Genomic DNA, 23,883 nt, shown 5'->3' on the forward strand with positions numbered 1-23,883 from the left:
TCCGGGGGGGGGCAGGAGGAGAGGGTAGCCAATAATCCTCTGGACGATGGTAATGACCCTCTGGAGCGCTTTTCTATCTGCTACTGTGCAGTTGGCAAACCAAACACAAATGCAATAGGCTAGAATGCTCTGTATGGAGCAACGGTAGAAGGTCACCAGCAGTTTTTCATTCAGTTGTTGTTTCCTGAGAAGTCTCAAGAAATATAATCTCTGCTGGGCCTTCATGAGCATTCCAGGTCAAGTCCTCCTTTATGATAAGTTATTCACGATAAATTGATTACTGTTGTCTTTTCATTTGAAAATGCACACTTAAAAGGAAAGTGTTATTTTTAGGAAAAGAGCACTACTTTTCTCAATGAAATATGAATTGTGTTTTCACATATAGCTCTTTGTAAGTAACATATGGAAATAGAAAATTAATAGACTCAAAGATTTCTATTCATAAAACTGCTTTTGGATTTTTTTTGTCCTGCTGTCAAGTGAGTCTACTCTATAAGATATTGTTTAAAATTTCCATGAATTTCACTTTCAACATAACTTTACAAGTATAATTTTCACATCCTATGACACTGAATAGCATTATTCAATAAGCATTGACATTTTGAAGGACTTTTGTGCATAATAAGCACGCATTTACATCCATGTTTTTACTTTGTAATTTATTGTGAGAATAAAAATATAAGGAAGTACCTGAACAATACTTTTGATTTGTACAGTGTGTCAGTTCAGAAATATCATTGTATAAAAGCCATATAGGGTAGATACACCTTCAATGTCATTAAACATCATTTGAAAAACATGTATGAAGCAGTCGGAGATCATTAAATGATGGAAAAATAGAAGGCTTGAATAGAACTTTGGGAATTACAAGATCTTATTAAATACCTCAGTCATATAAGTCATGTGGAGACATATATTCCACTTATTATAAATAAGTAGGGATAGAGCACAAACCAGATCAGAACCCAGTTTGCACTTAAAGGTAAAGTAAATGTTCCCCCGCACATGCGTGCTAGTCGTTTCCAACTCTAGGGGTTCAGTAATCTTTTGCAAATGAAATATCAGTTGGAACTCATTCATTAAAAGGCAGAAAAAATGCTTTGCATGCATATGAACAGAAAATGAGTTTATATAGTAGCAGAATAATTGTAAAAGCATCCCTGAACATCTGTACATTAATATATGCACTCTGTAATAACCAAAATTGTGATAACAAACTCTTGAAATCTATTCCAGCCTAGCTTTGCATCCTGATAAAACACTTGTTGCTACAGGACAAGTTGGCAAGGACCCTTATATCTGCATCTGGGATTCCTACAATATACAGGCTGTCTCTGTCTTAAAAGATGCACATACCCATGGAATTGCATGCTTGGCTTTTGATTCAGATGGTCAGGTGTGTATCTATTGAATTTATATTTTTGTTGTATTTAATGCTCTAGTAGAGTGGAGCCAAAATATCAATTTTCCTGTTGTATTTTGGAGCTTCTCTTCTTATAAAATGAGTGCGTGACTATTTTCTGCTAATCCTTTTGGAAGAGAAATATTTATAAAATGTTTGTGTTACAGCATACTTAAACTTATGCAATAGCAACAAGATAACCTAAAATAATCTACATTTAAATTTGTTTTCCTGATAAGAGGGGTTAAGAACATAAAAAGAAGCTTGTAATACAGATTAGATGTAAAATTCAAAGAAGAATTTATCTTTTCCAATATACTATTAGAACGAGATTAGTGTAAGGCTTAACCAAATGGTATAATCATGTGATTCACTTGATGTCACATTTCAGAAATAAACACATTTCAGAAATAAAGCAATCAGATTCCAATCCCAACAAAATAATCAGTCAGGATCAGACACAAAGAAAGAACCAATCAGAGAGCAGCCCTCACCAACCTACACAAATAGGAAACCAGTTCATCTAAAGACCAATAAAAACAGCAACCCAATTAGTCCTTCCTTAGCTGCCACTTTATCTTTAAATATACTGGTGAAATTTTAGGAACTTTGGTGTCTAGCCTATGGTCACTAAACCCTGAAGCTCAATATTGCCCACCAGTAAAATATTTTAAAATTTCACCTGTATTAATTTTGCATCATTAGTGGTTGGTGACATTTTCAACATTCTAAAAGTATCAGCACTGAATACTTGGTGAAAATTCGACCCGACAGTGGTAGCAGGGAAAAAACAGCAATATATTCTAGAATCTAAGTTCATTTTAAGTGCCTCTGTCTCACAGCTGAATGTAATGTAAGAGAGAGAGACTGCTCTTTGAAGCCCTGATTCTAGCATTACTGACCTAGTTAGACCAATGGTTTGATTCAGCTAAAGAATCTTCTACCAGAAATAAAAAATAGTTTCCCAAGTGGTAAGTGACATATTCAACTGCCCATTTTTTGAAAAAGAGAAATTATCTTTCTGCATGAGAGAACCAGTTGTCTCTTTTTGGTTTACAAACTTGTGGTAAAGATTGCTTTGGTGGATGACTTATTTTAAGACATTTACCTTTTATATCAGCAAAGCAAGATGTATTATGTCTGTTGCCATGGGTATCTAAAATATGAAATTAACAAAAGGAAGATGCCATAGATTGTTCTGAAACACATTAAATTCAATTTGCAAACTTATTTGGGAGGAAGGAGTATTTGACTATGTTGGGTGGTGAAACCTATGCTGCATTTGAATCTTTTAGCATTCTCTATACAACCCTTTCAGCATCCCTTTTCAACCCCTTTATGCGTTGATGTATTGTAGAAAGTTACTCCTGAACTCATCTTCATTTAAAAACTGTTATGTATTATTTTTCCTAAGCGTTTATCTTCAGTGGGATTGGATGCCAAAAACACAGTCTGCATTTGGGATTGGAAGAAAGGAAAACTACTGGCATCAGCTACTGGCCACTCAGATAGGGTAATCAGCTAATGAATTTCCCATATATTTCTCTTGTAATGTATGAGTGTGCCTTTTTTTTGTATTAGGAATACAAATTAGCTTGTAAAAGTCTTTATGGGAAATGGTATTATTTCATATAATGGAGGGCTAATTTAACAGCTAGGATTTTTCTCTGGATTATGTCACTGAGAATTTAATATAATTTGGGAGTGATTTGTTGCTGCTGCTGCTGCTGCTGCTTCTGTTATTTTACTGAAAACAGTTGGCTAGGCTACTAATTTGATTGTAAAAGGTTAATGTCCCATCCTTTCTTAGTTTGATTCACTTTTTGGTTTCATACATTTTACTTCCAAGTTTTTACCAGCCTATTGGAAGAAAAATATGGTATATGATATGGATATATGGATTCCACCATCTCTTTTTTGCTCCATGGAGTTAAAGAAACTTGGAATTTTGTGATCAAGTGAATAGAATAGGGAAAGTTAAACTTCCCTCTCTGAGCACCTCTTCTTTGACCTTGTAGCTGTTTGAACTGAAGGGTGATCCCAACAATAATGAAATTGCGGTGAAAATTTTTACTCATGCAGTATATCTATTCCATAAATGGTGATTAAACAATTGTACATTTTCATGGGCATTTGTTGTCATATCCAACATACCAGGCTTCCTTCACATAAAGTGTCACTTAGAACAGAAAGAGAAAACTTGAGAGCCACTTAGGTGTAGTTGTGAAGGCAAAAGACTAGAAACCAGGGGCCTGAATTCTATTCCTACCTTGGGTACAAAGCCAGTTGGGTAACCTTGGGCCACCTGCTTTCTCTCAGCCCAGCCACTTCTGAAAAACTTTGCCAAGGACATGGGTAGGCAGTGAGAATCAGACACAATTGAATGGAAATAAAAACACATTGTGAGAGTTCAATATTTTAATATCACACATGGTTCCATGCATTAATGTGTGAGGTTTATGAGGGTGAGATTTCAAAAATCTTAGCAGTTTTGGACCACTTGAGAGTTTTAACCTATTTTTTATTGCATCTGTGCTATTGCAAAAAGGGCACAATATTATCTATGTTTGGAAAGATTTATTGATTGATAATTTCTCTGAAAGTCAGCTTGTCCATTACTATTGGTTTCTTCCTGTATACATATTGCTGAAGGAGTTCTTTGCAAAAATTCCTTTCATGAGACTCCCATTATATCAGTGGCTTTTTGGTTTTCTGTGGTGATTATTTTAGGAAATTAAAATGGAATTTTGAAGCAGTCCCCAGCAACTGTTTGATAATGTTACAGACTAAAGTTGCACCCAGTTCTGAATAATTCTGCTATCAATTTAAATTATGCAGAGCACAAATAATTGTATAATTTTCTAGGTGGATCAATTAAATAGTAATAGGTATGTGAGAAAAATACTGTAAAATCAGTTTTTTCAAGACGATATCTATACAGCAAGGATGTGATATAATAAATACAATCTTTTATAACAATACTGTTTTTTAAAAAAATCTCATCTAGTACCTTTCAGCCTGTATTATTTGGTATTTATTAATATTTCCAATTTTTTCTTATAATTGTTAACATTCCCATTATATATATAAATACTGTAAATTAAAGGCAAACATATATAATGAACCTTGTAAGGTGTTTGTTTTGCTGACTGTTTTTCAAATGCATTTGTCTTCTATAAAAAAAGAAGAGCTATGATGTAACTATTAACAGTCTTGATAATAGAGATATAGAACTTTTTTGAAATTGTATGAGAGAAATAGGCATTTCTAGGATTTAATGCATTTTATTTTTAATTTAGTGTAGCAGTTTTGAATGTGTTTTGACAGATTTTTGATATTTCCTGGGATCCATATCAACCTAACCGAGTGGCTAGCTGCGGAGTGAAACATATCAAGGTAACATAACATATCAAGGTAAATTGGTTTTGATGCTTTGCATTATCAGTGGAGAAAAATGTTATATTTACCAGACACATTTTCCCTTACTAACTTCTTTTAAGTTATAAATATTACATAGCCAGTGCAAGGTAGTAGGCAAATTCTTAACACATAGAGTTACTGTTGAGAGGAATAAGTTATCAAGATAAGTAGAAGGGACACATGATAAGAGTTTCAAATATGTGTAGCCTCACCCCCCATGTTTTTAATCAAAATAGATTTATTTAGAACAGGGGAAAACAAGTAAAAGTTGCTGAAATACAGTACAAGCTAACTATGCTATTGGGAATTATAATGTGGTGTCAACCTACAAACTCCTTATTTAGAATAAAGTTTTCCTAAATTAGACTCTTAAATGTAATATGCACATCATGGATTAAAAACAAAACTAAAAAGTTCCATATCTTATTTGAATTCTTGTTTAGCTCTTTCATTTTAATATGCATATTAGAAATAAAATGCACATACATACTCATGTAGACTGATAAAGAGATTTAAGTTCTTAAATAGGTATAAATAGATGATGAGATCGTAAGAGGACAATTTATAAAGACATACCGCATATATTTACATCAAAATGTCTTTTTCCATTTCATTTTGTTCTTTGTATACTTTCCTTTTTAAATTGAATTATTTTCAAATTAAAGAAAATTTAAATTAAAAACTCCTGTTTAATTTTGGCATTCTTTTTATTTAATTAAAAAAAATCCAAAATGTCTCATATACAAAAATATATAAATAAATCTGTCAGTTGGCTCTTCACCAAACAGCTCTTTTTTCAGTTCTGAAGATATTTAGCTCCAGATAAATGACATGATTTTTTAAAAGTTCAATAAATTTGCGAGTATCTAACACCTTATATATGTTTGTGTGTACGCCTAGTAGTTGTCACATGTAAAATTTTCCATACCAAAGACACCAAGCCTTTTTCTATATTGAAAAAAATGCCTATTTTTTCTGTTGGGAAAGGCTTTGTTCTTTAGATTGGGGAAGAAATTTGTTTCCCTTTCTTTTATACAGTATAGGCTACTCTTAATAAATAGTAAGTAGATGGACAAATATATTGGATAAGTAAAATCAATAATGAAATGATGCTCAAGGTAGCTTTCATTGTAAGATTTGCAAAAAGCTGTAGAAGAGAATGCAATCAAGCTCAGAGAACACCAAGGACTCCACATTTGCAAAATATCTGAATCAGAAAAATACAACAAAAGCTAGCAAATCAGAGCCAAAGTTTAACACAATTTAAAAGACCTGGTTTTGTTTACTAATGAAATAATTAAAAGCAAAGCTAACAAAAGAAGATATTGTTGGAAAATAAATTGTTGCATTCATTATCTTATTGCATCTTCTCATTTTATTGACTACCAGGATTAGCAGACAGACATTAAAGCAGTATTTCTCACTTTAAAATGTGTGGACTTCAGTCCACAGAATTCCTCAGCCAGTCCACACATCTTAAAATTGCCCAGTTTGAGGAACAGTGATTTAAAGTTAGGGTAGGGATTTCCTTTTTGGCTTTCCCTTGTTTGATATTAATTTGTTATATTTGTCATTGCTAAGCCTAGTATTCCCAAGGTGGTGGTCACTTCCAGTTCGTGCTCCTCAATCCCATAGCTTGTCTCCCTATTTTACAGTAGCAGAAAGAATGCAATGGAAGAGTTTGGCAGATTACATGGCTTTGTAATCCTTTACTTAAAATACAGCTAGATCATATGCTTTTCTAATCCCATTTTCTAATAAATAGTCTTTTTTTAAATATAAACATCTATCTCCAGAAATCTTTCTTTGTATTGCTGTACTATTATTTCTGATGTATGCATATTCTGCTGTTTAAAGCTATTTTCGCATCAAGTTAAACCTCAGAGTGAAATTTAAAAGTATGAATAATTTGTGTGTGTGTGTGTGTGTGTGTGTGTAAGAGAGAGAGGGAGAGTAGAGAGAGAATGTGAGTGTGTGCTGGTAGGTCTTCAAAAGAGGCAGATTGGTTTAGACAGGATGGCTAATTGTGATCCAGGTGTAGTTTCAGTTGAATTATACAAACTACAGAAAATGGGTCAGTTTGAGTGAAGATGCTGGTGCTTGATATATTTGGAATGAATCATGAGAAATAGAATTCTCCAAAAAAGAACACAATGGGATATATACCTCTAACTAAAAGTTCCAAAGGTACTTTTTCAAAAGGCACCTGGATTTTGTTTTTCCTTGAAGACATTTTCCTTAAACAGAGAGAACCGCTGATTTGAAAAAGGGGTCAAAGAGGACATCTACATTAAGATGGAACAGCTCTCTCTCTCTTAATTGGTGGGGGGAGGAATACAACACCACCTATCTTCTATTTACAACACAATCCTTTCAACAGCTCCAAGAAGATTCCACACCCATTTGCATTATTCAGGTGACCCTGAGGGCACAGATAAACCTCCAGGTAGCCTCAAAGACTTTCAGAAAGAGTGTTAATGACCAGATGACTGCAAAGAATATAAATCCTTTCATCCTCCGCCATTCAGTCAGAACTGAAGAAGCTTCTTGGATGACAAGTGAAATGTCTTCAAGGAAAAACGAAGTCCAGTTGCCTTTTGAAAAAGCATTTTTGAGACAACCAAGAACTGGATGACTAAGAATCTCCATAGACATCTAACTAAAAGTGAAATTTTATTTCTACCTTATTAAAATAAAGTAACTCTACAATCAGAGGTGTCCATAGAAGAGGTACATCACAAAATAAACCTTGCATTTGTGTATATGACAGATGAACAGAGTTTGTATAATGATGATGCAATGCTGATTTTAGAAATTGATGTATCATTTAATAAAGTTTAAAATATTAAGTCTTGTCCCTCTAAATCTAAATGTATTGAGGTTCTCAAGTAAAAGGCTAGACAGCCATTTGTCTTGGATGGTATAAAGATCTATACCTTGAGGAGGGGTTTGGACTGGAAGACTTCCAAGATGCCTTCCAACTCTAAAATTCTGACTTTATTAAAGCAAATGCAATTATAGCCACTAATTTACCAGTCACAGAAAACAATCAAAGTCTCTAAATTTCATCCACAGTGACCTTTGGTTTGGGAGCAATGGATACTGTCAAAGGAGACAAGGCATATCATCTGATATTTCCCTTTAATGTTTGATATTTGGACAACCACACTAGCAAATCAAAGAGCCCAGTCTGTTCCTTCTGTGCTGAAGGCACCCCCCAAAAAAATTCAACCTCAAATTACTACTCCACTGACACTGAAGTTAGTGGAAGAAATTGTACAAGGGGCTAGGAAGACATTCCAGGACCATTAAAGTACAATGGATCCACATGTGCTTTCACTATAATTGGAAATCTCTGATGAAAGCAGAAGGATGATCTATACAATTATGGGAAATGGTCCAATAAACTTGGCGTTCAACCTTTTATGAAGCCCATGTGGAGGAGGAAGATTCGATTGAAAATTAAACATGATTTTCAACTGTAAAGGGAAAGGCCTTGATTTCCACAATGCTGGCATGAAGTTCTGGCAAGAGCCGGATAATCCTTGATTTTAGAGAATGCTGGGTGCCTTTGGAATGGGGGAGAGCTGGGAAGCATGTAGCTACAGGCATGGATGTTTTTTAATTTTTTATTGTTGTGAGCCACCCTGAGTCCTTGGGGAGAAGGGCGGCATAATAAATCTAAATCTAAATGCAGACAGGCTGAAACTGCAACAGCTCAGTTATTGATAAAAACACATTTAATATAACATGGAAGGGTATTGCTCCAGAGTGGCATTTGTCTTTTATTTTAACATCCAATTGCAAATGATGAATAGAGGAGAGGAGGTGATTTTCATCTAATAACTGAAATGGAATGTTCCAAAAGATCTCTTATAAATTGTGTATTTCTGTCAGAAAGGAGATTAGGCAAGTCATGATTTCATAAATTTTGTTGAATAAACAGATCAGTTGCTTCAGAAGTAGAGGGGAAGCCATGACTAAAATGAAATAAATCCTCATAGCGGAAAAAAGTAAATTACAACCTGAATGTCAATTACAGTAGGTCTTTGACATGTAATAGGACAGTTATATAGTCCATGAAAAATCTGTCCCAAGGTTACTTGGGGAACAAGAATGTGTATGGGGGCGAGGTAATTCAATTTACTTGGTGGTGGCTTGATGACAACTGGTATAGCAAAAAAGTAGATAAGGCAAACTTTTCTAGATGCAAAAGAGAGTTGGGGGGAGGGCTATAAGGTTGAGGTCAGGTTAGGATGTTCTGTGGATTGGTCAATTCACAAAGTTGGCCCTATCAAGATTTAAGCTTAGCTACATTATGCTTGCTGTTGGAGGTATAGACAGATCATCTCCAAAGAGGTTACATCTTTGTGTTAGATAGACAGTGTTCGAAGACTTTTGTGTGGAAGGGGTCTATATGTTGTTTATAGTGCATTATGCTGGCCTCAAAGTACCTTATATATGTTTTCTATAAAGTGCTGAGTATAGGGTAGAATCAAGAATTTGTAATCCTTTGCCTCCTGCTCTGGGCGTGATTCTCATTAAAGGGCCCATACTGCAGATTTTATCACAAATAAAGGATTTATTAAAATACATTGATCCTTTAAGGCATTGTGGATTGCAGTTGGAAAGACTTCATTCAGTACTAGGATTATAGGAGGAATAAGAGATTACTAATATCCTTCTGTAAATTTCAACTTGCATTGGTTATTTCTAAAAACAAATTATTTTATTATTATTTAAGTTAATACATAATTATCTTGATTTATTTCCTTTTCTTTTTTGTCATTATTTTAAAAGCAATGAAAACATTTCACATCAACATTTTATCATATGATTTTATGTTAGCATCATGTACTCTAAGTACTTGTTCTACGCACTTTAAATCCTTTTGAATCTTTTGATAATGTAAACCATACATTTAAGGAGTTAAATGTAAATACCATAAACAACATAATCAGGGACCTAAACCATGTAAACTGCTAGGGGTTTTTCATACATCTTAAAGATATGATTCAGACACATATTGCAAATGCTGAAGGTACTCTGTTTGTCATTTTGTAGTTTTGGACACTGTGCGGAAATGCCTTGACTGCCAAAAGAGGAATATTTGGCAAAACAGGAGACTTGCAAACTATCCTTTGTTTGTCTTGTGCAAAAGATGATGTTACATTCTCTGGTGCTTTAAATGGAGACGTCTATGTCTGGAAAGGGCTCACCTTAGTACGCACAATCCAAGGAGCTCATGGTGTAAGTTACCACTTATATGCTACTGTACAAAAAGTAGGTTATTAACAGGTATGTTTCCTATTTTACTTTAGGACACACAACCAGTTCTCAAATGAGTTATATGCTGGTTGATTACTGGACTTGCCTAAAGTGTGAGTTGGACAGCTATATAAATTTGTTTGGTATATAAGTAATAACTAAATAAACTGCATCATACTTGCAGAAGCAATTCTTTGTTATTGATTTTGCTGTTCTCAGTAACATCTTGGCAGACATAAAAATATTTTGCAAGGACAAAAATAACTCATCAAATTTTAATTCATTTGATTTAAGAGTATGTTATACCATAACAATTTTGTGAACAGAAAAATAGTCTTGTACTATGATGTGGCAATAGCAAGGAATCTCAAATTCTAGTGAAGCATGCCAGGATATGTGATTTAGTTAGTGTTATTGTTTGGAGGAAGTTGAGCTTGTGAGTTTCATTAAAACATAATATAAGAAATATCTCAGGTAACATGAATAAGTACGGAACTCAATACTCATTATCACTAATCTGTCTATCATATAAGCTATGTCTCTGCAACAATACTTGAATCAATTAATTTCATGGTTACGTTATTTAAGGTGCAATGCCATGAATACAAGTAATTATTTTACTCACTTAACTACAGTAATTGGGTCCTGCAATTCTGTAGCTAAGTGATGCAGTTATAAAGTAGAAAATCCTGTGTCTTTACAATGGCAGCTGCAGCAGCTCCAGTACTGTTGTTAGGTGAATCCCACATGGTTGTAGCATCCTACAATCACATGATTGCCATTTGCTATCTTGTATGGCTTCCCCATTGACTTTGCTTGTTGAAGCCAACTGTGAAGGTCATAAGTGGTGATCTTCTGACTGCAGGATGCTGTGACCGTTGTAGCTGTAAGCCAGTTTCCATGTGCCTGAATTGTGTTCACATGACTACAGGGTCGCTGTGAAGGGCATAAGTGGTGAAGAAATAGTGAGTCACTAAATCAATGGTGTTGAATGAGGACTACCCATAGTGTGCCATGAGCATTTCTTAGTGAGGTGTACATATTTGGCATTCTAACATTTGTAATAGGAAATGATCAAAATAGAACTTTATGATTAACAAATATTTATTGCTTGTTCCAAAGATAAATCTTTTTCTATGCTGATGAAATGAATTCAATATTGCCTTGATTATCTTGGCAATTATTTTTTTTCTTCAGTTAGTTTACTGTGTTTAGGGTTCAACCAGTCATTTATGCAAGGAGCATCATAACTGCTTTAATCGTTCTTGTAAGCTTATCCATTTAATTTCTTCAACATATATATACACTATTGATAAACTCTATAATATGCTTGTATCTTTATGTTAATTGTATCTAAATATCTAAACCAATGTCTGTTTTACCTTTACACAAGATTAGGATGTGTCTGTCTCTGTGTGTGTGTGGGTGGGTGGGTGGGTGGTGTGTCTGTATGTGTGGTGTGTGTATACGTATATATGTCATGAAAACTGTTGCAACTGACCTAGATCTTAGCAATGACAAATAGAAATATGAAGTGCATGCATCATAGAAATAGGCTGATCAAGAAAAGTGTGCTAGAGTGGTAGATATGAACTCAAATTATAGAATTGTCACACAGTACTATTATTTTAATATGATTCAGTAGCGCACAAATGACTATATGCTTAATCTGGTTTTGCTGCCTAATATCTCTTGGCAAGGAAAAACATATTTCTGGTAGGCTGGTTTTGCTTTGTTTGTTTGTGTATGATGAAATGACTAAATCATCTGATTATATAAATGTTTGGAATCTCATAGGAAAAAACATTGTGATGTAATTCTGTTTGACAAGCAGTCCATTTTAACACTTTGCAAACAGCATTATCCTATGAAACAAATTTAAACCCAATTGTTTTATTGTGCAGGCTGGAATTTTTAGTATGTATGGATGTGAGGAAGGTTTTGCAACTGGTGGGAGAGATGGCTGCATTCGACTGTGGGATATTGATTTCAAGCCAATAACTAAAATTGATCTCAGGGAGACTGAGCAAGGATATAAAGGTAATAGTATTTTTTATTAAGGTTTTGCTCTTAATTTGTACAAATATTTTATTTGTAAATTGTTTGGTATAAAATAGGTATTCTAGAAAAATGTTTTTATACTTGTAGAATGTTTACTATGACCATAAGGAATTAACAGAACCAATGCATGTTTGGAGTAGATGAAACGGGTTCAGTGAAGTGCAGTTCACAATACTTGGAGAGATTGGCTGACAGAGGGGCACATCACAGGGTTGGTGATAGAAGGGACCTTGTCCCTCCTGACAGTGGCCTTAGGCCACATCTTCTTCCTGCCTTGGCACAACTTCTGACTATGTGTTACATAGTACTTGATGATACTATCATTCAATTTCCTGGCAAAGGGAACGCTTTAATGTCCAACTTCGTTTTGGTCTCAAGACTCTTTTGTCAGCAAGGATGGAGTTGAGGGGAACCCTTTGGGTAAAGCAAACAATTTTCTTCCTTCCATCACTCTTTTGAATCTTGAGTCTTGCAGTCAGTATATTCCCTCCTGCTTGTCTCCTTGAGCATCTGGGATAGGTAGACTGAGTGAATGTGGAATTTTGTCTTTATTAGGTGAATGGCTGAATGAGTGTACTATGCCTGAGTGAATGAGGATTTCAATTTGTCCATTTGCTATAGTATTATACCAGTTTGCTATTAAGTTACAATTATGTTACAATAGCAGTTTGTTGAATATTGCTACAGTAGCATTGGGAGGTAGTAGCATAAATGCATATTTGGGTTTACAAGGCATAGTTCTGGAGACTAATATTAGTATGGATGTGGACTTCCGGTTTTGCATCATAGTGATGTGGCCAAGGGATTGTGGAGCTCCACACCCCATGGCTGGTTTCGCCCTGCCTCGGGACCCTAAATGGATCTAATGTCACCCCGGAAAGGCAGCGAAGAAGGAGGGACACCCCAATGATCGCAGAATGATGGCAATCGATCCGTTTGATCCGGAGAAGCCCTCCAACCCAACAGGAGAAGGGCTAGCTGCACTCCAGTGACTAGCCCAAGCTACTGGCATCCGAAGTCCAAAAGTTGTAACTAAGAACAACTGTGAACAACATGTTGGAGTTGGGTGAGATTATCAGTCTTCTTTGTTTTGAAACTGATTTCCTGGAAAAGATCCCCAAGAAGCAAAAAATCCTTCGAAAGTGAAAAGGAAGGGGACTATAATCCTACTCTTCCATGGAAGGAAGTGGCAATTTAATTTTTATGGGGGACAGAAATACATTGAAATTAATTAATGTAAAGCTATAATTTGGATAAAACTGAAAATTATGGAAATTGTTAAGATTTTCTACTTAAAAGAATATTGATGGAATTACAAGAAAATAATTGTTTCGTATTAAAAGCAGGCAAATAAACAGACACTGACATCTAGTGATGGAAGAGAGTATAGAATTATAGCTGCCCTGTCTCAGAAACTGGCAAGATGTCCAGAAAGAGAGTACTTTTATCCCTTTGATCCTCAAGGACTCTTAGCCAAACAGAGAACAGCTGGAAATAGAAGAAAGAAAACACACTGGGCTATCCATTGCAGAATGAGAAATACAATTGTTTATGAAAACTGCTGACCTTCTTGGATTATAAATACTTACTGAGCTGTGATATTTAAGTTTAAAAATAGTCTGTAGAGAGAAAAACTTTGACCTTTTGGCTATTCTCCTAGAGGGGAAATTACTGGATTGTTTTTAAATGACTGAACATTTTGGATTATTTATAAAGATAAAAGATATATAAGACTATAGTGTTTGGAATTTAAGACTGGTTGGTTTGATGAAAATGGAGGTTGCATATACAACTAAAAGTGGTAAGAAACCACATGCAATATTCTTTTCTAAAATCCTCAGTCTGGAATATCAGAGATCTGCAGGAGAAATACTTCAAAATAAGACAAATATTTTTCAGGAAGAAATGTATGCTATGTTACAACTAATTCAAACAACAATGGCTTTAAATCATAATGAAATTAAAAATAACTTTGATGATATAAATGAACACATTTTTGACCTAAGCTCACAATTAAAAAATTCTCAGAAAATGGTGATAAAGAATGAACAAACAAATCAGATAATAGAACAAAAACTAGAGGAAAGTGATTCAAAGATGAAGGCTACAAATGAAGAAAACCACAACTTAACACAGACAAAGAAAAATTTACAAGATTTTGCTATAATATTGGAAATGGAAAAGACATTTCATTTTTCAGAACATCAAAACAAACCTGAAGACAAGAAAGAAGATTTGACAAAATGAATAATAGAGTTGTCAGGAGAACCACTAGAGTCTGGGAGACAAAAAATGGAAAGAGAAATTGAGGGAGAAGAAAAGTGGAAGCTTCTTTACGAGTATAAATGGGCAAAACTCCCCCTCAAAAACACCTTACTCAATTTGTCTTTCCCATTCTTAAGAACACCTATAAAAATTACAGGAAAAATTATATAGCAAGCTGAACACACTGACTTGGAAAGCTGCTAGGCAAGAGAAGAAGGCAAGAGCCAGACTCAAGAGACATGATTTGACTTACCAGATGGAGTACTACATGACTAAACACTTGTTTGATTATGGTTAAAAGAATACCGTATTTTCCGGCGTATAAGACGACTTTTTAACCCATGAAAATCATCTCAAAAGTTGGGGGGTCGTCTTATACGCCCAGTCGTCTTATACGCCGGAAAATAGTACATAAATCAATCGAGCACCCCCGTTCTTGCAAAGCAACTTCAAGCCTCCTTAGTCCAGTCCCCCCTCCAACATGACTCTCCCTTCCCACTCCCAAGAGCCTCTCAGCCCCTTCCCCTCCCCCTTGCAAACTCCAGACTCCGTGAGCTCTTGCGTCTATTCCAAAGGGTGGGTGGAAGGAAAAGCCCCTTTCGGCTCCGGCTTGGCTGCAAGTCAGCGAGCCCGGGAAGGCACGCCCTCCCCTCTCACTGTGGAGGAAGCAGGGAAGGCTGGCGTCTGGCTCCTAAGGAGTCCTTGGGGATGCTGCCTCAAGAGGGAAGAGCGTCGGGCGGGAGCCGGCAGGGCAGTCCTGCACACGCGCGCACTCCCCGGCTGCTAAGGAGCGCTCCTTAGCAGCCGGGGATTGTGCGCGTGTGCAGGACTGCCCTGCCGGCTCCCGCCCGACGCCGGACGGCTCCGCCGATGCTGCTTCAAGAGGGAAGAGCGTGAGGCACCTGCCATGGCTCCCCGAGGACTCCTTAGGAGCCGGGGAGCGTGCGCGTGCGCAGGACTGCCCTGCCGGCTCCCTCCAGACGCCAGCCTGCCCTGCTTCCTCCACAGTGAGAGGGGAAGGTGTGCCTTCCCGGGCTCGCTGATTTTCCAGCGTATAAGACGAAAAATCTTGAAAATCATCTCAAAAGTTGGGGGGTCGTCTTATACGCCCAGTCGTCTTATACGCCGGAAAATACGGTAGTTAAATTTTGGATACAAATGGGTTCTGTAGTAAGAGAGATGTTTATGTTTTAAAGCTTCTAGGAAACACTGAGCAAGAAATAGGCTACTGCACAATGTTGGTGCAGCGTAGCTTATTTGTTGTAAGTGGCATGTATTTGAGGGGACTGCTAGTAAATGAGTTAAGATTAATATCTGAAGCATACACTCTCAGCTAGTGTTTAAGAGCATTTAGAAGATTGTAAGAGTTTCTTTCCCATATGTCTTGAGGGCCCTCAACCAAAGCCAATAGGTATCAATATGGCTGTAGACCTTTCCATTAATGTCCTTCAGTTTTTTGCCCCTTCTTATTAAAAAAGGGGATTTCTTATTTTTTTAAAAAAACTCTAATTGGAAGCTAGTAGAAAGAAGAATGCTAAATGAAGAGCCATGTTTTCTTTATTTTCAATAATATTTTGGATATATTCTTTGATACTAATATAAAGCAAGACAGTGGATCATTCTGAAATATTGAAGAGTTGTTTTTTTTAAAAAAAATATATAGATTAGATAAAAATAGGAGATAAGGATAACATCCTCAAGTGCATCCCACCCCAGTTCCTGCCATATTTTCCTTTGCTAACAACCCATCTCAATGTTCCTGCCTGTCCTGTGCGCTCCCCTCTCCAGTCCAGTCCAATGTTACCCACTGTTCCTTCCTCCCAGACTATAGTACAGCGTAACCAATCATCTAACCATTCACTCAGTCCACACACACAATCCACTCAATAATCCACCCTACCCCACAAGGAACTCTGCCACCTTTTTGGACCCATTTTCCCTAGGTCTCTGCAGAGAAGGAACACCAGGCCTCACAGCTCACTCTCCAAAATGGGGAAGGTCTCACACTTCAAAAGGTAAAGAAGGCCAAGGAAATACAATCGTCCCAGGCCCAAGCAGGATCCCAGTCAGGCATCTCCATTCGGGGAGAAAAGAAGATGCCATCAACATCCCCAAAGTGGGGACCGGAAAATTAACAAAGTATCTTCCAAACCTGCATGGCCAGGCATAGGCCAATAGTCTTCAGCTCCATTTCAGAAATAACTGTTTGGATCTGAACAATCCAAAGAAATCATACATCCACAAGCCAAGTATTCTGGGGAGACACCAAGGCATATGTGGTCATCTACTGCAGGGCTTTTCAACCTTTTCACCCATTGTACCACTTTTAGGATATGGCAACATCCAAGTACCACCAGTCGCCTAGCAAGGTGTCAAAAACTTGATGACTAAAAAAAAAAAGGAAAAACGTGATGAAGTACAGGTAGTCCTCGACTTACAACAGTTCACCTAGTGACTGTTCGAAGTTACAATGACACTGAAAAAAAGTGCCCCCCAAGCCACAGACGAGCAATACATCTTGCTCGGCTGTGGCGCTCTTCCTCCAGTCCGAGGTTTTCATTGTTGTGAGCATTTCTGTTGAGGATTGGCAGTGTGGGTGGGGTGGGGGTGTGTTTGGTTTTTATTCCCCCCATCTGCTGGGTGGTTGCAGCAGGTTTTGGTCACTTCACATGACCCTGGGACACTGAGACTGTCATAAATATGAATCAGTTGCCAAGCATCTGAATGTAAATCACAAGACCCTGGAGATGCTGCAACATTCCAGCTGATCGACGGTTCTTCTGGGCTCAGAAGCGCCAGGATCAGTGTTGCTTTCCATCTGGAGCCTGATGCTGATACTGGCGCTTCCACTGAGCCCTGACAGCCCCGAAGAAGCGTTGATCCTGGCGCTTCCGCTGAGCCCTGACAGCCCTGCAGTTTCAGCCATCTCTTGCTCATGCTTGTGCAGTGCTGCCACCGGTTCAGCTCATTCCCCTCTCCCGCTACCACTTTTCTGGAATGGTCGCGTACCACCTGCCAGGTGCCAATGTACCACAGGTGGTACCCATACCACTGATTGAAAAGCCCTGGAATCTACTGTGTTTGCTCCATACAACAAAGACCAACGTATGTATGTACTTCTCTAACATTCACCCATGTGCTTTATTGGGACACATATTTGATTATCTATTGGGTAGTGTCTAATGTTCAGTATCTTGATCAAAATTTAGTCACAGCATGTATTTGTTATGAGATATAGATTCTGCAACCATTTCATGTTATATATACTTTGACATGGTCAGAAGAGTGAGAGAAAATTGACATGTTATATAGAAAGACCTCCTTTTTCCTTCAGAAGGCTAAGCAGATTATATTTTCATCATTTATTTATAAATGTCAATAACACCTAATGTGTCTGTACAATAGCACATCTTCCAAAGGGCAAAATGGATTCCTATTAGCGGAATAGTGGAGATAGTGGAAGTTTATTTCAAAAAGATATTCTTATGAGAGATTTATTAAATCAATGCCATTTTTATTGCTACGTCTGTATATAAAAGATGCTAAAAAAGCATAGACATTCAAAGAAACATGGAGATACATAACCTGTAAACCATTTATTCAAACTGGCTAATTAAACAGGATTATATTTGTGGGGTATATTGTACTAGAACTCTTTGGGTTCTTTTTATATCAAAAAAAGGGAAATAAGTGGGAAAGAGGAAACCTCCACCTCCCAACTTTTGAATTCATCTGTTCCATCCCTGCATATTCTTTGGATTATAAGTATAGTTGTCTACACATATACATTTTGTATAAAAGGTAAAGGTAAAGGTTCCCCCGCACATGCGTGCTAGTCGTTTCCGACTCTAGGGGCCGGTGCTCATCTCCGTTTCCAAGCCGAAGAGCCAGCGCTTGTCCAAGGACGTCTCCGTGGTCATGTGGCCGGCATGACTAGACGCCAAAGGCGCACGGAACGCTGTTACCTTCCCACCGTAGTGGTCCCTATTTTTCTACTTGCATTTTTACGTGCTTTCGAACTGCTAGGTTGGCAGAAGCTGGGACGAGTAACAGGCGCTCACTCTGCTACGCAGTATACATACACATAAATTGTATAAGCCACATTCCTAATTTTCTACTGCTAGACCACATATTTTTTTCTGAATTTTGGTAGCACTTTTTCGGACTAACAAATATTATTAAAATGCATAAGCTTTTATGAGCTACAGCTCACTTCATCAATGGCTAAATCAGTGTTGTATTTAAATTGAGGGAAAGCAGGAGAAAATAAGGTTTTGTCCAGATGAGTGGGATAGATGACAAGATTATCAAGTAACAATTGTAATGTATTGAAAACCCATTCTGTTTCCTGAGATCTTCTTTATTAGATCTTCTCTGAACTCTATATGAACATAGCAACTTCTCACTTCATTGTGCTAACAAAATCTGTTTGTTTCACCAAAATGGGTACTCATAATGAAGAGCCCTGGAAAGTTGCAATGCTCCCATATTACTTTTTTTTTGAGTCCTAATGTCAACTTTATGTCAATTTATTGTGCAAAATTTATTCCATTTGTCCAATGTAGAATCCAGAGGGATATTGCAGGCAGATGATGGTATATATTACTTTAGAGGAAAAGCATGCAAAAGCGCCTTTATGTGAAGTAGTTGGCGCCTATGATGGTACTGTTGGTATAAAGGTAGGAGCAAAGGAGACATCTAGATTTATTGCATATGTTAGCATAATTCTCCTGTTGCATCTTGTTGCTTGTAAATATCTGTTTCAGATTAGGTGGTTGTCTGTATCTAAGTATGGGCCTGCCATCTAGTGCCTAAAATGTAATGTAATTGTCCAGTATGTCCAGTCATCAATGGTGTGTTGATAAATGTGTATCAACCAGCTCTGCCAGCTCCATTGCTGTCACTGTACTGCACCATGAGCTACCAAACAATTGTTTGACATGCTAGGTGGTCTAGTCTCAAGCTTCTTGTAAAACTCCAGAAAATTTAACATTTGGCTTTTGCATGTTGACATGAGCTAGATCTAGCATATCACCCACTGTAGCATATTAATAATATATTGGTGTATAGCTCACATGATATGCACATACAACCTAGATTGTTAGTAATATAACTAAAGGAAACCGTGTTATTTATAAGTGATGTGCAGAAATATCAATGAAGGCAGATTTTTATTCATTTATTTATAATATTCTTACCCAATTCCCACTTTATTGTTTTTAATAATACATTTCCCAGAGCACAGAAACAATAACATATAGCAATGTTAAAATATTCTATTTAAGAAATATTAATTTTTTTACAAAACAGTGATAGAAAATAGCCAACATATTTTATCTCTTTTAAAGGTAACATGTGGAATTATAACTATTATTCTTCATTTTCAATATTTTTATAGTTCATAACTCAAAAATTCAAGGCAGATCACCACTATGCAAAGTACCTCAATCTTTATTATGGCTGTAAAATTTTGCAGATCTCCTCCATCTCTATAACTTCAGCAAAGCTTGGCCACCTCCAGGACGGTTTTCTCATGCCTTCTACACTTTCCCACTTGATTACCACTGCCCCCTTCAGTTTATAGGGGAATTGTCCCTGATCTGAGAACTACTTTGTATAATCAGAATCAACTCTTGAGTCTTAGAAATCTTCATTCTGGAATTTTTTTCATATGCTGCATGAATGAATGAATGAACCTTTATTGTCAAAGTACAACCATGTATACATTGAGATTGGCTGTGCCTCCCTTCGTGCCCCCACCCCCAACTCACAGTGACACAAACCCTCCATCTTATTACACCATGTGAGCTAATTGCACAACACACCGGCCTCGCAAGTCAATCATGCATAAAGTTTATAAAATTATCTCCCATTCAAAAGCCTAACAGCCCATGGATAAAAGCTGTTCCTCAGCCTGTTGGTATGGCTGGCTATACTCCTATATCTCCTATCCAATGGTAGGAGAGTAAAGAGATACCGTCCAGGGTGTGAGTCATCCCTGAGAATTTTCCTCACTCTTCCGAGGCAGCGAGCCCTGGCGATGTCATCCAGTAGTGTCAGGGGACAGCTCACAATGTCTTGTGCTGTGCTCAGCACCCTCTGTAATGCTTTCCTATCTGCGGCTATCAGACCAGCATACCAAACCACAATACAGTACAAGAGGACTCTCTCTATAATAGACCGATAAAAGAGGGTCATTAGCCGTTGTTCTACCCTGTTCTTCTGCAAGACCCTGAGAAAGTGAAGTCTCTGTTGGGTCTTTCTGGCCACCTGGGTTGTATTAACTTTCCAGGTACGATCTTCACAGAAGTAGACTCCCAGAAATTTAAAGGAGGAAACCTATCTGCATTAGCAGATATTTCCCAGAACATAATCTGTTGGTTTTGTAGCATAATTTGAATAGGTCTTATGTACTCTATCTTTCACACATGTTCACATATTCTTACATGGTACAGGTTATGTGTATGTGTTCATACATACCCATGCACACACATGTATCTGTTCATATATATGCACTTGGTTCTCAGTCCATGGAACAGAAACATTGTCTTCAGGCCTAAGTTAAGAAACCAACTCCTATTACTCTTGTGACCATTCTGGAAGCAATTTACAACTATGAGAACCAAAATATTGATAGTTACACTTTTGGATTGCTTCAAGGTGTGTATTTTTTATCTTTCTTCTGTCTTTTTCTGAGAAGGCTTTATTAGAATTTGATCTTAGAACTTATTAACTTATGAACTTATTAACTAATTCTCCGTGTAATACAAAAATTCATAGTTTTAGTAAAATATATTAAAATTGAGAGGGTTTTGCCTATTTTGTATGTCTACATATCTGTTTTTATATTTTAGGAGGCAGCTTGATATAATGAAACAGATTGCAAACCTGCCAGCAATAAGAATTAACACTTCTGTAGTATTTGTCCATATGCACTGTTAACATAGTTATTAATACTGTAACCAAGATACAGAAATGAGCACCTGCTTCATTATTACATAGAGATAATCAGCTATAATTCTTCTTCAGGAAAAAAAATGTTGTCTATGTATAAATAAGTATTTGCTGCTATAGAAACTGAAGATTGAAAAAATGTTATGAAAAGCTATAGACAACTGCATATTATTACATTTTAAATGTAATAAAATCATTGACTGCTGAAACAGTTACACATTTTCTAACATGAATGAGGTAGCCAGAAAACTGCTACAGCTCAGAGTAGACCTGTATCATCTACTCTGACTATCAACCAATTTCCAGGTTCAAGGCTTTTCCATTGGTTGCTACCTGATCCTTTAAATCTGGGATGTTTTATATCCAAAGAATGAATTCTGCCATCCAAACAGAATAAGATTCTTTCCCCAAAGTCCAATATAATCCATCAAGTTTGTTTTTTAACATCAGACGTCTACAAAACGAATAGGCAAATCATATTGAATCAGAAAATTAGCACTAGGTATTGTCTATGTCAGTTTGATTAGACTATCTATTATGTCCTTCTGGGTAATGTCTGATAGCCCTTCAAGTCTTCTTTCTTTGTTTTGTAGATGTCTGATGTTAAAAAACAAATTTGATGGGTTATGTTGGACAGTTTTCTGGCTACCTCATTGGTGTTAGAAAATGTGTAACTGTATCAGCAGTCAATGAATTTATTACATTTAAAAGGTAATTATCAAAATCTCCCTATTACTGACTTTAAAAGTATAGGATAACACAGTACATGCATATATACCATATAAACAAGCAAGAATGAACTTGAGTTAGCATGTCATGAGTAATGATTACCTTGAACAAATAGTTAAAGAGGACATGAGGTGGAAAGATTGTTTACTATCATATTATTCCTGCTACCAACTTTCATAAAAACCCATGCTCCAAAGAGGAAAGAGTGGAACAACAGTATCCATGGTGAATGTCAAAATTTTGCAAGATAGTGGGTCACTTGCAAGGTAATAATAATAATAATAATAATAATAATAATAATAATAATAATAATAATAATGATGATGATGATGATGATGATGATGATGATGAAGAAGAAGAAGAAGAAGAAGAAGAAGAAGAAGAAGAAGAAGAAGAAGAAGAAGAAGAAGAAGAAGAAGAAGAAGAAGAAGAAGAAGAAGAAGAAGAAGAAGTTGGAAGGGACCTTGGAGGTCATCTAGTCCAACCCCCTGCTCAGGCAGGAAACCCTATACCATTTCAGACAAATGGCTGGCCAGTCTCTTCTTAAAAACTTCCAGTGTTGGAGCATTCACAGCTTCTGGAGGCAGGTTGTTCCACTGGTTAGTTGTTCTAACTCAGGAAGTTTCTTCTTAGTTCTAGGTTGCTTCTCTCCTTGACTAGTTTCCATCCGTTGCTTCTTGTCCTGCTTTCAGGTGCTTTGGAGAATAGCTCAACTTCCTCTTCTTTGTGGCAGCCTCTGAGATATTGGAACACATGTCACCCCTCACCCTTCTCTTCATTAAACTACTGTACACATACCCAATTCCAGCAACCGTTCCCTATATGTTTTAGCCTCCAGTCCCCCAATCATCTTTGCTGCTCTTCTGTGTACTCTTTCTAGAGTCTCGACATCTTTTTTACATCGTGGTGACCAAAACTGGATGCAGTATTCCAGGTGTGGCCTTACCAAGGTATTGTAAAGTGGTATTAGTACTTCACATGATCTTGATTCTATCCCTCTGTTAATGCAGCCTAGCACTGTGTTGGCTTTTTGCAATGTTAATAACATTTTGCAATGTTAATAACAATAACAATAATAGAGTTGGAAGTGAGGTCTTCTAGTCCAACCATCTGCTCAGGCAAGAAACCCTATACCATTTCAGACAAATGGTTGTCCAATCTCTTCTTAAAAATTTCCAGTGTTGGAGCATTCACAATTTTTGGAGGCAGGTTGTTCCACTGGTTAATTGTTCTAACTGTCAGGAAATTTCTCCTTAGTTCTAGGTTGCTTCTTTCTTTGTTTAGTTTCCATCCATTGCTTCTTGTCTGGCCTTCAGGTGCTTTGGAGAATAGCTTGACTCTCTCTTCTTTGTGGCAACCCCTGAGATATTGGAACACTGCTATCATGTCACCCCTAATCCTTCTCTTCATTAAACTAGACATACCCAATTCCAGCAACCATTCCTTATATGTTTTAGCCTCCAGTCCCCTAATCATCTTTGTTACTCTTCTCTGTACTCTTTCTAGAGTCTTAACATCTTTTTTACATACTGGATGCAGTATTCCAAGTGTGGCCTTACCAAGGCATTATAAAGTCTTATTAACATTTCACATGATCTTGATTCTATCCCTCTTTAATGCAGCCTAACACTGTGTTGGCTTTTTAAGCAGCTGCAGCACACTGCTGGCTCATATTTAAATGATTGTCCACTAGGACTCCCCTTCATGGATTACTGCCTTGTCGTGGTGAAGGGGCTTGCGTAATTCAATGAAGCTATGAGCTATGCCGTGCAGGGCCACCCAAG

At 37.0% G+C, this 23,883-nt stretch overlaps 1 protein-coding gene across 1 annotated transcript in view; it reads left to right on the forward strand.

The window, feature by feature from the left end:
• Positions 1 to 23,883, forward strand: part of EML6 (EMAP like 6) — a gene marked incomplete at its 5' end in the record, with an annotated part of 142,509 nt that overhangs the window by 9,338 nt on the left and 109,288 nt on the right. The window contains 5 exons of the mRNA XM_081320691.1: positions 1,237 to 1,396; positions 2,817 to 2,915; positions 4,730 to 4,798; positions 9,887 to 10,072; positions 11,995 to 12,130. Of these exons, the coding sequence (XP_081176817.1) occupies positions 1,237 to 1,396; positions 2,817 to 2,915; positions 4,730 to 4,798; positions 9,887 to 10,072; positions 11,995 to 12,130 (650 nt within the window). The remainder of the gene's footprint in view (positions 1 to 1,236; positions 1,397 to 2,816; positions 2,916 to 4,729; positions 4,799 to 9,886; positions 10,073 to 11,994; positions 12,131 to 23,883) is intronic.

The sequence above is a fragment of the Vipera berus genome, assembly GCF_964194415.1.
Source record: "Vipera berus genome assembly, chromosome: 1".
Classification (NCBI taxonomy): domain Eukaryota; kingdom Metazoa; phylum Chordata; class Lepidosauria; order Squamata; family Viperidae; genus Vipera; species Vipera berus.